General features: G+C 39.4%; 1 protein-coding gene across 2 annotated transcripts; it reads right to left on the bottom strand.

Annotated features, from left to right (window-relative positions):
• Window positions 1-2,221: 2,221 nt before the first annotated feature.
• LOC106572817 (tumor necrosis factor receptor superfamily member 14) lies at window positions 2,222-11,127 on the bottom strand. Of its 2 annotated transcripts, none has more exons than XM_014147321.2 (7): window positions 9,759-11,127; window positions 4,598-4,718; window positions 3,966-4,065; window positions 3,744-3,869; window positions 3,458-3,613; window positions 3,259-3,346; window positions 2,222-3,123 (listed from the first exon to the last, which is right to left on the bottom strand). In XM_014147321.2, the coding sequence occupies exons 2-7, from the start codon at window positions 4,625-4,627 to the stop codon at window positions 2,934-2,936; spliced, it is 690 nt and encodes a 229-aa protein (XP_014002796.2). In that variant the 5' UTR covers window positions 4,628-4,718; window positions 9,759-11,127; the 3' UTR covers window positions 2,222-2,933. The 2 variants fall into 2 exon arrangements, with proteins under 2 accessions (XP_014002796.2, XP_045552367.1); XM_045696411.1 differs by having other exon boundaries at window positions 4,598-4,711.
• Between the last annotated feature and the right edge of the window lie 3,091 nt (window positions 11,128-14,218).

The following is a 14,218-nucleotide window of genomic DNA, read 5'->3' as shown; positions in this document are numbered from 1 at the left end:
AGGGATAATTAGAGTATTATGTAGAAGCCTAAACCTAGCCTAGCCTGTTACATTGAGCTGGGTGAATGGAATATGAATGACAGTCATGAATATGCTGTAATATAAATAAGGCCATGCTCATTAAAATAAATCGTCCTCCCTAATCTTAAACGGCACTGACCACCACTGCCTTCCATCCTTCCATGAGGTATATGACAGGTGAAACCCATGTGGAGCCAGTTCACCTGTCCAATCAGTGAGTTTCCAAGGAAGGATGCACTTTTTAAAGGAATGTCAACATAATCCTTCTCGTTTGGAATCTCTAAAGAAATGAAGAATTGTTTTGGAATTTAGTCAATAATACACATCTGAAATATCAGGAGGTTCATCATACAGATTAACTAAACAGACCTACTCACACCCTTGCTGTTCACATTTTGCTTTATTCAATAGCATTTTTACAATGCAGCTAACATCATTGGGACAGTTGTACATAAGAACATTAAGAAAGTTAGCTGGTTTAATTGTATTCATTTTATTGCAGATCCTCTACTTATTAATCCCAAGAGAGGGACATTAGTCACCAGCAATACACTTACAGCAACATTAGGCTGAGCACTGATGGCTGGTGAAACAAGCATAACCCATGACTTACAGAGAAGCAAATGGATTCAATAGAATAGACTGTAAACCCATGGAATCAAAAACATCAATACATGATCAATAATGGCATGGAATAATGTGCAAAGTATAAAACAATATCTACAAAATACATATAAAAAGCAAAGGAACTGTACAAACAAGGTGAAAAATCTGTCGATGGCTGACCCTGTAAAACAACACATTTCACCGCACGTATCCCGGTGTATGTGACAATAAAATATATATTTTGGGAGGATTGTAAGAACAGAACAGTATACAAAACATTTGCATGAAATAGTTGTCCCATTGGTATTCATCATGAGTCACACTGGACATAGCCTACTACACTGCAACATTGCACCACCATCCAAAGACCAGGTGCAGTGTCTTACAAAAGTTTGGACATCTACACAGTCAAGGGTTATTCTTTATTTGAACTATTTTCTACATTGTAGAATAATAGCGAAGACATCAACACTATGAAATAACACATATGGAATCATGTAGTAACCAAAAAAAGTGTTAAACAAATCAAAATAGCAAGTTGAGATTATCCAAAGTAGCCACCCTTTGCCTTGACAGCTTTGCACACTCTTGGCATTCTCTCAACCAGCTTCTATTGGAATGCTTTTCCAACAGTCTTGAAGCAGTTCCCACATATGCTGAGCACTTATTGGCTGCTTTTCCTTCACTCTGCGGTCCAACTCATCCCAAACCATCTCAATTCGGTTGAGGTCGGGTGATTGTGGAGGCCAGGTCATCTGATGCAGCACTCCATCACTCTCCTTCTTGGTCAAATAGCCCTTACACAGCCTGGAGGTGTGTTGGGTCATTGTCCTGTTGAAAAACAAATTATAGTCCCACTAAGTGCAAACCAGATGGGATGGCGTATCGCAGCAGAATTCTGTGGTAGCCATGCTGGTTGTGTGCCTTGAATTCTAAATAAATCACAGACAGTGTAATCAGCAAAGCACCCCCTCACCTCCTCCATGCTTCACGGTGGGAACCACACATGCAGAGATCATCCGTTCACCGCGGCTCACAAAGAGGTTGGAACTAAAAATCTAATTTGGACTAATCAGACCAAAGGACAGATTTCCACCGGTCGAATGTCCATTGCTCGTGTTTCTTGGTCCAAGCTAGTCTCTTTTTCTTATTGGTGTCCTTTTAGTAGTGGTTTATTTGCAGCAATTTGACCATGAAAGCCTGATTCACGCAGTCTCCTCTGAACAGTTGATGTTGAGATGTGTCTGTTACTTGAACACTGTGAAGCATTTATTTGGGCTTCAATTTCTGAGGCTGGTAACTCTAATGAACTTATCCTCTGCAGCAGAGGTAACTCTGGGTCTTCCATTCCTGTGGCGGTCCTCATGAGAGCCAGTTTCATCATAGCGCTTGATGGTTTTTGTGACTGCACTTGAAGAAACTTTTCCAGATTGACTGACCTTCATGTCTTAATGTCATTTTTCTTTGCTTATTTGAGCTGTTCTTGCCATAATATGGACTTTGTGTTTTTTCAGATAGGGCTATCTTCTGTATACCACCCCTACCACAACACAACTGATTGGCTCAAACGCATTAAGGAAAGAAATTCCACAAATTAACTTTTAACAAGGCACACCTGTTAATTGATCGCTACGAATAATTTACATCTTGCAAAATATTATTTTTAGTTTAACAGGCAAAAATGACCTATCTGGTTAGCTACATTTACGATTCTCATATCTAGCTGATAATTATGAAGTAAATGTTTGCTTTGTTTAAAAAAATAATTTAAAAAACAAAAAAAACAGGTAAAGACAAACTGCATGTTCCATTCAAGTCTCGCTCTCCCTCTGACTCTCTCGCTCTCAAACATAAATTCATAAAAAATTCTACAATGTGATTTTCTGGATATTTTTTTCTCATTTTGTCTGTCATAGTTGACGTGTACCTATGATGAAAATTACAGGCCTCTCTCATCTTTTTAAGTGGGAGAACTTGCACAATTGGTGGCTGACTAAATACTTTTTTGCCCCACTGTATGTGTTATTTCATAGTTTTGATGTCTTCACCTATTATTGTACAATGTAGAACATAGTAAAAATAAAGAAAAACCCTGGAATGAGTAGGTAGCGCCGTTCTTGTGTATTTTATCTGAATCCTCGTGTTACTATTTGTATTTATTTTTTAACTGTATCGTTTGGAAGGGCTCGTTAGCAAGCATTACACCCGTTGTATTCGCCGCATGTGACAAATAACATTTCATTTCATTTAGCGCTATTTGATATTTCTCACTTAAACAATAAATGTACAATTCCCCCAAAATAATCTCACGTGTTATAGGATCTTTGGTGTTTTCTTCTTCTTTTCATAATAGCTGCCATCGTCACGGCTGCTATCACAGCGAGTACCACCACCACACCAAATATTAATGTAGCTATAGGTGAGGTTTGTGGTCCACATTCAGAGTCGGACCAATGAGTTCCAGGTTTAATTTGCTGAAGCTTCAAGGTATCACATCTATAATAAGAGAAATAGACCACTGATAATCAAGAATTTGGTCATCCAACATTTAGTTTCACATTTCTATGTTAATATTGTAGTGTTTAGCTTATATTTTGAGGGAAATAACCATTATACATGAGCCACACTTACTGTGTGTATGTCTGGCAGGATGTAAATGATCCATCTGAATAGGTATCACCAGTACAGTCAGAACACACAGTATCTGTAGATGTTGTTCCTGCACCAACACAGGGTGAAACTCATTAAGGATCCTAACTTGAGATGTGCTTAACTCACGATTGCATAAATCATGCACTGATGTCAATGGAAGATTTGCATGAAGACATACCTGTGTGGCTGATGTATTGACCAGGTTTACAGCTGCTGTGTCTCTGGGCTGCTCTACAACCATCCTTAGTTGGGTCTAGACAGTAGAACCCCTCCAGTGTCCCACAGACAGTGTCTGATGAAGGTCTACATGACTGCTTTACCATCAAACCCAAACCTATAGAGAAAACATGGCCTGTATTATCTGATGCAGATAAAACTGACATATCCACATAGCATAACAACGTAGACTAACATATCAGTGTTTGTGTCTGGGTTTCAGTACAGACACACACCACCACTCTTACCTGGATCACAGTTGGTACACACTTTGCATTTTATGAGACCATTGGGCTCATCAAGGAATGTAGAATCAACACAGGGCACACAGCTGGTACTGGTGAATTCAGTACAATGCTTATGTACATGATTTCCTGGGGAAGAGAGAATCACAATGTCATGTTTTTCTGTTAGTGTTGATGATGTATTAACATCTGGGGATTCATATGATGTAAAGAGAGGGTCCTTACCTGGTGAACACATGGGACAACATTCATCCCCTATTCTGTACTCAGCTCTACCACATGCAATACAGGACCCGATGCTTTCAAGCACCAATATAATAGGTATCTGGAAGTAGAGAACAGAATTCTAACCCAAATATTCACATTTCAAATAAAATTATAGTAATTATGTGGGACCATTTTAAACAGTATTTTGTGAGTGTGGTGGCACCCCCTGGTGTATTTTTATTTTGTCTTTAAAGGTGTGACACCAGACCCTAAACCTAGGTCAGCGTTTCCATAACTCGGTCCTGGGGACCCCAAGGGGTGAAAGTTTTGGTTGTCTCCCTAGCACTACACAGCTGACTCATAATCAAAGCTTGAAGATGAGTTCATTATCTGAATCAGCTGTTTAGTGCTAGGGCAAAAACGTATTGTGCACCCCTTAGGGTTCCCAGGACCGAGTTTGGGAAACGCTAACCTAGTGAAAATGTACATCTCTCCACCACATTTTTTTTTACGAGGTTTCAGTAAAATGGACAGAACTAGTAGGATAATAATAACAACTCTGATTTATATTTCGTAGATGAAATATTTACATTGAGAACTGTTTTTTTAACATGCCAAGCCACATGTGTAAATCAGAAAGTTTCACTTACAGTCCATATCAAGGTTTCAAACTGTGCCATGGTTCCTCAATCCTCTCCAACTCACTGGAAGACCCACACACTGGATTTGTTCTTAGGAGTTTTGATGTATCGAGATGAACTGACCTGTAGACTTAATGTATTTTAATACATGTAAATATAATCCTTTCAGTTTGTAAATCATGAGATCTTTTCTGAATTGAATCAGTCAAAAAAACAACTGTAATAAGATAGTTAACTGAATGAAACAGGTAAATAGTTAGAGAATGCTGCCATCTTGGCCACTCGATACAGCTACGACCGGAAGTGATTTTTGTAGCAGGTTTGGAGAGCATTTTCGCTAACCCGAAACCCTAACCCTTTTCCTAACCTTAACCTAACTCTCCTAACCTGCTGCGTAAGTTCTTCTAACGGTCCGTGCAATCCAGGATCCTTGAGACGTCCCTACCCCATTGTTCTGGGGCATTTGACTCGCTTTCTTTACTCAACTTGATAATGGATCTGAGTAGCAGCATCGTTATTTGGTTCACTGTCTGCTAGGTCTAGCATCATCCTAGTTGGGAATAAATAAATAGACTTAGACAATTATAGGGAACACACATTATGAACTAATTTGCAGTTAAGTGTGTATGTAGACATAATTAGGATTATTGTGTCATGTCATAAGTGTTCCCGCTACCCTAGTGTTAATTACTATTACATATGGAAAAAATACTGAATAGGTTACCATTGGCTCATAATGCCTTATAAAAGCCTAACTATTTATTTAGTAAATTAGTGCCTGGCTGTCATCAAATCAAAATGTATTGGTCACATGCCCAGAATACCGGATGTAAACTTTGCAGTGAACAGGCTATCCTCAACAGCGCAATACACATGTACTGTACAACAAAATCCAGCCAAGTACTAGATTTTTTTTAATTTTTTTTTTTAGAAGTTGTATATATTCCTAGTACTTTTACAATAGGAATATGCTGGGATCTGCAATAAAGTAAATAGTAGCAACAGCAGTATTGACCGTGTGTGTCAGTGTGAATTTTGTTAATTATACATAGATACATGAGATATTTGAATAGAATACATATTGCCTACCATTTGTATTTTATAGTTATGCTTTTGTCTATTCAAATCTGGTCACTAACATAGGCCTATGACATTGCACCAAATTCTTGTCTCAAAAACATCTAATCTTTGCTTCAGAAGAAGGTTAGTGTTTTTTGTCATGAATGTTGTTCTGGAGGCAGCTCTGCAGAGTGGTCCCTAGTTGGCACAGCCACAAAGTCAGAAAATATCATTTTAAACCTAACCTTAACCACACTGCCTAACTCTAACCTTAAGACCAAAAAGATCCTTTTTGTTTAAATACAATTTTTACAAAATAGCCAATTTTGACTTTGCAGCTGGCCTATTTTAAGGGGGAAATGCTCAATTCTGCCTCCAGGACAAGACTCATGATCCTCCATTTAGGCAGCGCACGTGGCAATAGGCCTAGCTGATTAATGAGTTTCGGCTGTCAGTGAAAAGCATCTAAAATGTGTGAAGATAATGTGTCTTGAGTATAATTAAAATGTTATGACAAGAAGGGGAGGGGTGTGTGGAGAAGATATGGATGTCTTTCTGCAGAATGCACTCACTCAGCTTTCCAGAATGTGCTCCACTGTCTCCTGACAATTCCTGAACATTCATTGTGTCATTGTGTGAATTGTTTGTCCTTTGTTTATTTTGATCAATTATCCATTCCATATGTAACCAGTAGGCCTAGTAAATGTCCATCCCCCTCATTTTGTTACATTAATTACTGTTAATGCATGCATTACAGTCATTTACCGTTCTCATTCTCAAAGTGGAAACGTTGTTTGCAGAGTTCACAACCTGCTACACTTGTGAGAAACATTGTTTTGGTTTATTTCATGACCATCATTTAAGAGTATGGTCCATTTTCTTTTTTTATTGTCTTTTGTTTGGAGGGCTTCATGTGAGCATGTGTGGTTTCCCTTCCCTGTAGCTCAGTTGGTAGAGCATGGTGTTTGCAACACCAGGGTTGTGGGTTCGATTCCCACGGGGGGCCAGCACAGAAAAAAAAAATGTATGAAATGTATGCATTCACTACTGTAAGTCGCTCTGGATAAGAGCGTCTGCTAAATGACTAAAAATGTAAAAAAATGTAAAAAATGTTTTCTCTGTCCTGATAATGTTGAGGGAGCGTGTACACATGAGCACGCCAACCTCCTGAGTTGATACAATGTTGCACTTCACTAGAGACAGCTCAAGTCAAGACCGATAGAAAGGGAGGCACACCAGCAGAGTAGAGATTCATGCGATTGAAAGAACCAGAATTTTCATCAGGATATTTTCTACTGTTTTTATTTGTTGGCCTTAGGCCTAGGTATTTTACAGTTAACGATGGAAGTTATATGCCTAATGCTGCATTGGCCTATAGGCTCTCTCTGAGTTCCATGCGTTAATGTCTTTAGCTACCAATGGATCGTGGTGAATCAATGTCCAGTTCTAAAATTGGTTTAGGACCTATTTAACCAGTCTAAAGTTGTTTGTCACCCTTGGTGAACATAACTCAGAGAAAATACATATCACATCTGGCATTCCACAAGATTCGATTTTGGGTCCGGTACTGTTCAGTTTAAGTTGGAAGTTTTCATACACTTAGGTTGAAGTCATTAAAACTACTTTTTCAACCACTCCACAAATGTCTTGTCAAACACAAACTATAGTTTTGGCAAGTCGATTAGGACATCTACTTTGTACATGACACAAGTTATTTTTCCAACAATTGTTTACAGACAGATTATTTCACTGTATCACAATTCCAGTGGGTCAGAAGTTTACATACACTAAGTTGACTGTGCCTTTAAACAGCTTGGAAAATTCCAGAAAATGATGTCATGGCTTTAGAAGCTTCTGATAGGCTAATTGACTTAATTTGAGTCAATTGGAGATGTACCTGTGGATGTATTTCAAGGCCCACCTTCAAACTCAGTGCCTCTTTGCTTGACATCATGGGAAAATCAAATGAAAACAGCCAAGACCTCAGAAAAAAAAATGGTTGACCTCCACAAGTCTGGTTCATCCTTGGGAGAAATTTCCAAATGCCTGAAGGCACCACGTTCATCTGTACAAACAATAGTACGCAAGTATAAACACCATGGGTCCATGCAGCCGTCATACCACCCAGGAAGGAGACACGTTCTGTCTCCTAGAGATTAACGTACTTTGGTGCGAAAAGTGCAAATCAATCCCAGAACAACAGTAAAGGACCTTGTGAAGCTGCTGGAGGAAACAGGTACAAAAGTATCTATATCCACAGTAAAACGAGTCCTATATCGGCATAACCTGAAAGGCCGCTCAGCAAGGAAGAAGCGACTGCTCCAAAACAGACCATAAAAAAGCCAGACTATGGTTTGCAACTGCACATGGGGACAAAGATCGTACTTTTTGGAGAAATGTCCTCTGGTCTGATGAAACAAAAATGGAACTGTTTGGTCATAATGACCATCGTTATGTTTGGAGGAAAAAGGGGGAGGCTTGCAAGCCAAAAGCACCATCCCAACCGTGAAGCACGGGGGTGGCAGCATCATGTTGTGGAGGTGGCTTTGCTGCAGGAGGGATAGGTGCACTTCACAAAAGAAATGGCATCATGAGGCAGGAGAATTATGTGGATGTATTAAAGCAACATCTTAAGACATCAGTCAGGAAGTTAAAGCTTGGTCGCAAATGGGTCTTCCAAATGGACAATGACCCCAAGCATACTTCCAAAGTTGTGGCAAAATGTGTTAAAGACAACAAAGTCAAGGTATTGGCATGGCCATCACAAAGACCTGACCTCAATCCTATAGAAAATTTGTAGGCAGAACTGAAAAAGCGTGCGCAAGCAAGGAGGCCTACAAACCTGACCCAGTTGCACCAGCTCTGTCAGGAGGAATGGGCCAAAATTCACCCAATTTATTGTGGGAAGCTTGTGGAAGGCTACCCGAAACATTTGACCCAAGTTAAACAATTTAAAGGCAATGCTACCAAATACTAATTGAGTGTATGTGTAACAGTGTAGGTTCCGTCCCTCTCTTCGCCCCAACCCGGGACCCTTGCACACATCAACAACTGACACCCACCGAAGCATCGTTACCCATCGCGCCACAAGAGCCACGGCCCTTGCAACGCAAGGGGAAACCCTACTCCAAGTCTCAGAGCGAGTGACGTCACTGATTGAAATACTATTAGCGCGCACCACCGCTAACTAACTAGCCATTTCACATCGGTTACATATGTAAACTTCTGACCCACCGGGAATGTGATGAAAGAAATAAAAACTGAAATAAATCATTCTCTCTACTATTATTCTGACATTTCACATTCTTAAAATACAGTGGTGATCCTAACTGACCTAAAACAGGGACATTTTACTAGGATTAAATATCAGGAATTGTGAAAAACTGAGTTTAAATCTATTTGGCTAAGGTGTATGTAAACTTCCGACTTCAACTGTATATATGTTACCCCTTGGCAGTATTATCTTAAAGCCTAGTATTGATCTTCATTACTATGCAGACGATACACAACTTTACATTTCTGTGTCACCTGAGGATTTTAGCTGAAAATACTTGGATAGCTCACAACTTCCTCCAGCTAAATCAAGACAAGACCAACCTACTTATTGTTGGAGCCAAAGCAAAGAGAGAATCTGTCTGCACATTTTAATTCACGGGCAACAAAGATAAAATACCAGGAAAAAAACCTAGGTGTCATTTTAGATTCTTAACTTATTTACGAATCACACATTAGGAATGTGACCAAAATAGCTTTTTACCACCTTAGGAACATTGCCAAAACGTGGGTCGTTTCGATTGAGTTCAGGAATGAACTTTCAAAGCAGAAGGCAGTTGAGTCACCAAGAGGTAGAACAGACATTGTAAACAAATGGGAGACAACAGCCTTGTCGTAAAATTATTTCGATTGAGTTCAGGAATGAACTTTCAAAGCAGAAGGCAGTTGAGTCACCAAGAGGTAGCACTACATTGTAAACAAAAGGGAGACAACAGCCTTGTCGTAAAATTACAAATACAGTCATTCATCAACATTAAAATGACATCACATGTTAAGTGCAGTAGCAGAAAACATAATAAGTAGGCTATTTTTTATACCTAAATAATCCATATCCTACCTTGCCTTGGTTAGCGTTTGGACTATTTTACTTTCACTTTCCAAATGACAAAATGAGGCGGCAACTATGCTGAAACCATGAAACTCCTGTCAATTTAGTGAAAGCCTATGTTCTATCAGTGGGTAAAATAAAACATTTCCTCCCATGTAACGTGTTAGTAGTCTGCCTGTGAAAAATCAGGAAATCGTGTATCATTATTGTCACTGGAGATACAGGATTACACACGGTCACATTTCATAACGCTTTCAAATCAATGACCTACACCCCAGACCGCCAAATTCAGCCAGTCGATGGCCTTCCTCATCTGGAACACATCCATCCGTTTATAATGTCATGACGAAGTATAGCTTTAGTTTAGATGTGCTCAATCTAAACAGAGTACTAAATGATTAACCTCCAATTCTCCTTCAAGTACCATGTAGCAATTCGTTGAGTCTGTAGGATAACCGAACACGCTTCGAGCTAAAATGGGATTTAAATACCAAAAAGGTGTAATATATTATCCCCTGGAACACATCCAAGTCCTGTGAATACATCTTTATATTCACTCAAAATGTCAGTGTCTGTCCTTTGTTCAAGCTGGAATATTCTCGGTATTAAACCCATTTGCAGACAAGCTGATCTTCCAAGTATTGCAGGTGCATCTTGTTCTATCACTTGACATTCCAGGTCAAACACTTTCTCTTTGTATTGGCAGTTGAGTGTTTTCTTGCCTTTTTGATCTATCTGGTGGCCAGAAAACGTCCCTAGTTTGCGGTGGGATTTTTGCATGGAATCGCCACTCACTTTCACCTTCAGCGTTTTCAAGTCTCTCCCGGACAAGACTTTACATTCAGCTCCTGTATCCAGCTTAACAGTACATGTGTGGTTGTTTATTTCCAGTGTTTCTGAGTAATCTGCCTCGCACTTGGTCATTTGTGATTTCACACACAATTCCGTCCCGTATCAGTGACTCGGTAAATTGTTGAAACTCAAGTCATTTTTTAGATCAGTCGCATACGCATCAATTGACTTTGTTTGTCCTTACACTGTCGTAAAAAAGATATCGGACTTTCCTGAGGCGGTTTTTCTTGGCTCATAGTACGTTCGTCAAAATCGAAAGTATTGAATACTTTGCTTCCATCATCTCCGGCAACGTGCAGGAATGTGGCGGATTTCTCGGAGATGCCACTGGCGATGATATATAGTAAAGGTTGAATTTCTGGACCCACACTAGATTTCCCTCTAGGTTCAGAGTAGTTGGTGGTCTCATTTGTTCCATGTTTCGGAATGTTGCGCTTTCCTTGTATAACCGTTTAACTTCTGACACCATGTAATATATTAGCACAATGAGGCAGGGATGCGGATGGCAGAACAACGTTTATCAGATGTCATGGGTCAAGGGCAGACGATCACATGTAGTAATTAGTAACAGCGCCACTCACACGCACTCCAGGTAAGTACAGGAACATACATGACAAAAGGTTATCAAAAGGGATGTTTATTCAGAGTGGATATTAGTCCCATTGTGAATCCATATTAAATGTATGTTTTCTTAAAAGAACATTAAGCCTGCAATTTAATTTGATGAATTCGTTTCTGTAATCCCCACTGTTTTCATGTAATTGTAACTACTTTTATTGCATTTTTTTTTTTTTAATACAAACAATAATGCCGCAATGAAGCAGTAAGGCACACACATTAAGGGCTGTTCTTAGCATGATGCAGAGCATGTTCATTCTCATTCACTCTCATTGTGTCCCTCAAACGCCATTGTTTAGATTTACATAAAATAACATAAAAATATAGGACAAAACACACATCACAACAAGAAAGACACTACATCAAATCAAATCAAATTTATTTATAAAGCCCTTCTTACATCAGCTGATATCTCAAAGTGCTGTACAGAAACCCAGCCTAAAACCCCAAACAGCAAGCAATGCAGGTGTTGAAGCACGGTGGCTAGGAAAAACTCCCTAGAAAGGCCAAAACCTAGGAAGAAACCTAGAGAGGAACCAGGCTATGAGGGGTGGCCAGTCCTCTTCTGGCTGTGCCAGGTGGAGATTATAACAGAGATTATATACACATAGAGACATAAGACAACATAGCATGGCAGCAACACATGAAAACACAACATGGCAGCAGCACAACATGGTAGCAGCACAAAACATGGTACAAACATTATTGGGCACAGACAACAGCACAAAGTGCAAGAAGGTAGAGACAACAATACATCACGCGAAGCAGCCACAACTCAACCTTTCTTGTGGGAACCCCACTTTGAATCCAGTTTATAAACTGTGACTTACATTTTTCATTTCACATTCAAATCACTCTTAGTTAATAGTTTGTTTCACTGTCCAAAATGACAAGGAATCCAGTCAATAGTCAGAGAGAGAAGGTCCATTTGCCTTCAATTGAGAACAGTCAGAAGTGTCCATCATGTGCCAGAGCAACAGCAGAGCATCCTAAAATCATCCCTAAATCTGCCCCCTCCCTCCAGTCTAAGGTGACGGCCTTCTCATGTTGCCTGCTTATTGAATGTATGATAATGAATGTAACCCTTACAATTTCCATTAATAAAATCATATGCCCATAGGTAATAACACGTCTAAACAAAACATTGAAATAAACATTTGTTTAGTGTTGGAGAGGTAAAACAAACAGCTTGTGAAAAAAAAAACTTAATGAATAAAGTGAAAGTTAATGAATGTTTCTTGCATGTAACTGAAGCCTGCAGGTTAATGGCTCCACAAAAGGAAATGGCAGGTTTAGCCTGCTTAGACCCCGGAGCAGCTAGAGAGGGACATCAGAACAAGTCTAACTTCACCAGTACCACCATGGCTGAGGACACAGGGGGTAAGGTACCATGGTACATGACCCTACTACATGAGAAGGTACATCATTTTATACAGATTGGTGTGGCCCAGTCTGAAAACCTCCCTGTAGACACTTTAAATGGCCCCTAGTAGATGTAGAAGGATCTGATGGTTGTTAGCACTATGGTTGGCTCAGTGGGGTGGAAACCATATTGGAGGTTGGTAGTGAAATTGTAATCCCCTAGTATTGTGATCCCTCTTTTTACAGGATTTTTTTTTACATGTTCTATTTATAGCTGTAAATTAACCAATGATATCAAGCCACACCTGGCCATGATTACAGACACCTGTGTGTGTCCTTGGACACAATATAAACTGGTGACGCACAGTGTTTGTCATTATACCCTGATGAAGACAACGTTCTGTCGAAACGTTGGTTATTAGGTTATTCAAATATTGCATCTGAGCTCCTAGAGTGTGGGGGCTCTCCTTTGTTATTTCAAGTGTTCTACTCCGTTAGCCAGCACCTACCTGAACAGGTGTGCATTTCAAACCTGTCAGTTTGAAGAGGTGAAGAAAGACCAAGAGATCTGTGTGCTTCAGTAGGAGCTGACAGAACTGACCATTTCTCATTATGAGGATGTGGTCAGAGGTCAGGTAGGAAGTAGGAACTTCTCTGTACTGTATATTTCAGAGTTCTGTGAGAGTATTGTAGCTCATGTACTGATCAACAAGTTGTGACCTTTGTTCATTTAATAAGGTTTAATGGGTATACATACAGACATACTGATTACCACTAACTATAACAGTGTCATCTATCCCTCTATCTCTGACCCTAACTACAGTATAAAAGCGATCTAACTATAACAGTGTCATCTATCCCTCTATCCCTGACCCTAACTACAGTATAAAAGTGATCTAACTATAACAGTGTCATCTATCCCTCTATCTCTGAACCTAACTACAGTATAAAAGCGATCTAACTTTAACAGTGTCATCTATCCGTCTGCCTTTGAACCATAAAGGTTGACTAATATTTACAACAAGATTGATCTTGTTTAGGGACAATACAATTATTCTACCTAGACTATAGTAGCCTACAACACCACAATACAATTATCCTACCTAGACTATAGTAGCCTACAACACCACAATACAATTATCCTACCTAGACTATAGTAGCCTACAACACCACAATACAATTATCCTACCTAGACAATAGTAGCCTACAACACCACAATACAATTATCCTACCTAGACTATAGTAGCCTACAACACCACAATACAATTATCCTACCCAGACTATAGTAGCCTACAACACCACAATACAATTATCCTACCTAGACTATAGTAGCCTACAACACCACAATACAATTATCCTACCTAGACTATAGTAGCCTACAACACCACAATACAATTATCCTACCTAGACTATAGTAGCCTACAACACCACAATACAATTATCCTACCCAGACTAAGTAGCCTACAACACCACAATACAATTATCCTACCTAGACTATGTAGCCTACAACACCACAATACAATTATCCTACCTAGACTATAGTAGTCTACAACACCACAATACAATTATCCTACCTAGACTATAGTAGCCTACAACACCACAATACAATTATCCTACCTAGACTAGTAGCCTACAAC

This window comes from Salmo salar, chromosome ssa15 (genome assembly GCF_905237065.1).
Source record: "Salmo salar chromosome ssa15, Ssal_v3.1, whole genome shotgun sequence".
NCBI classification, from domain to species: domain Eukaryota; kingdom Metazoa; phylum Chordata; class Actinopteri; order Salmoniformes; family Salmonidae; genus Salmo; species Salmo salar.
This window is presented reverse-complemented; position numbering and strand designations above follow the sequence as displayed.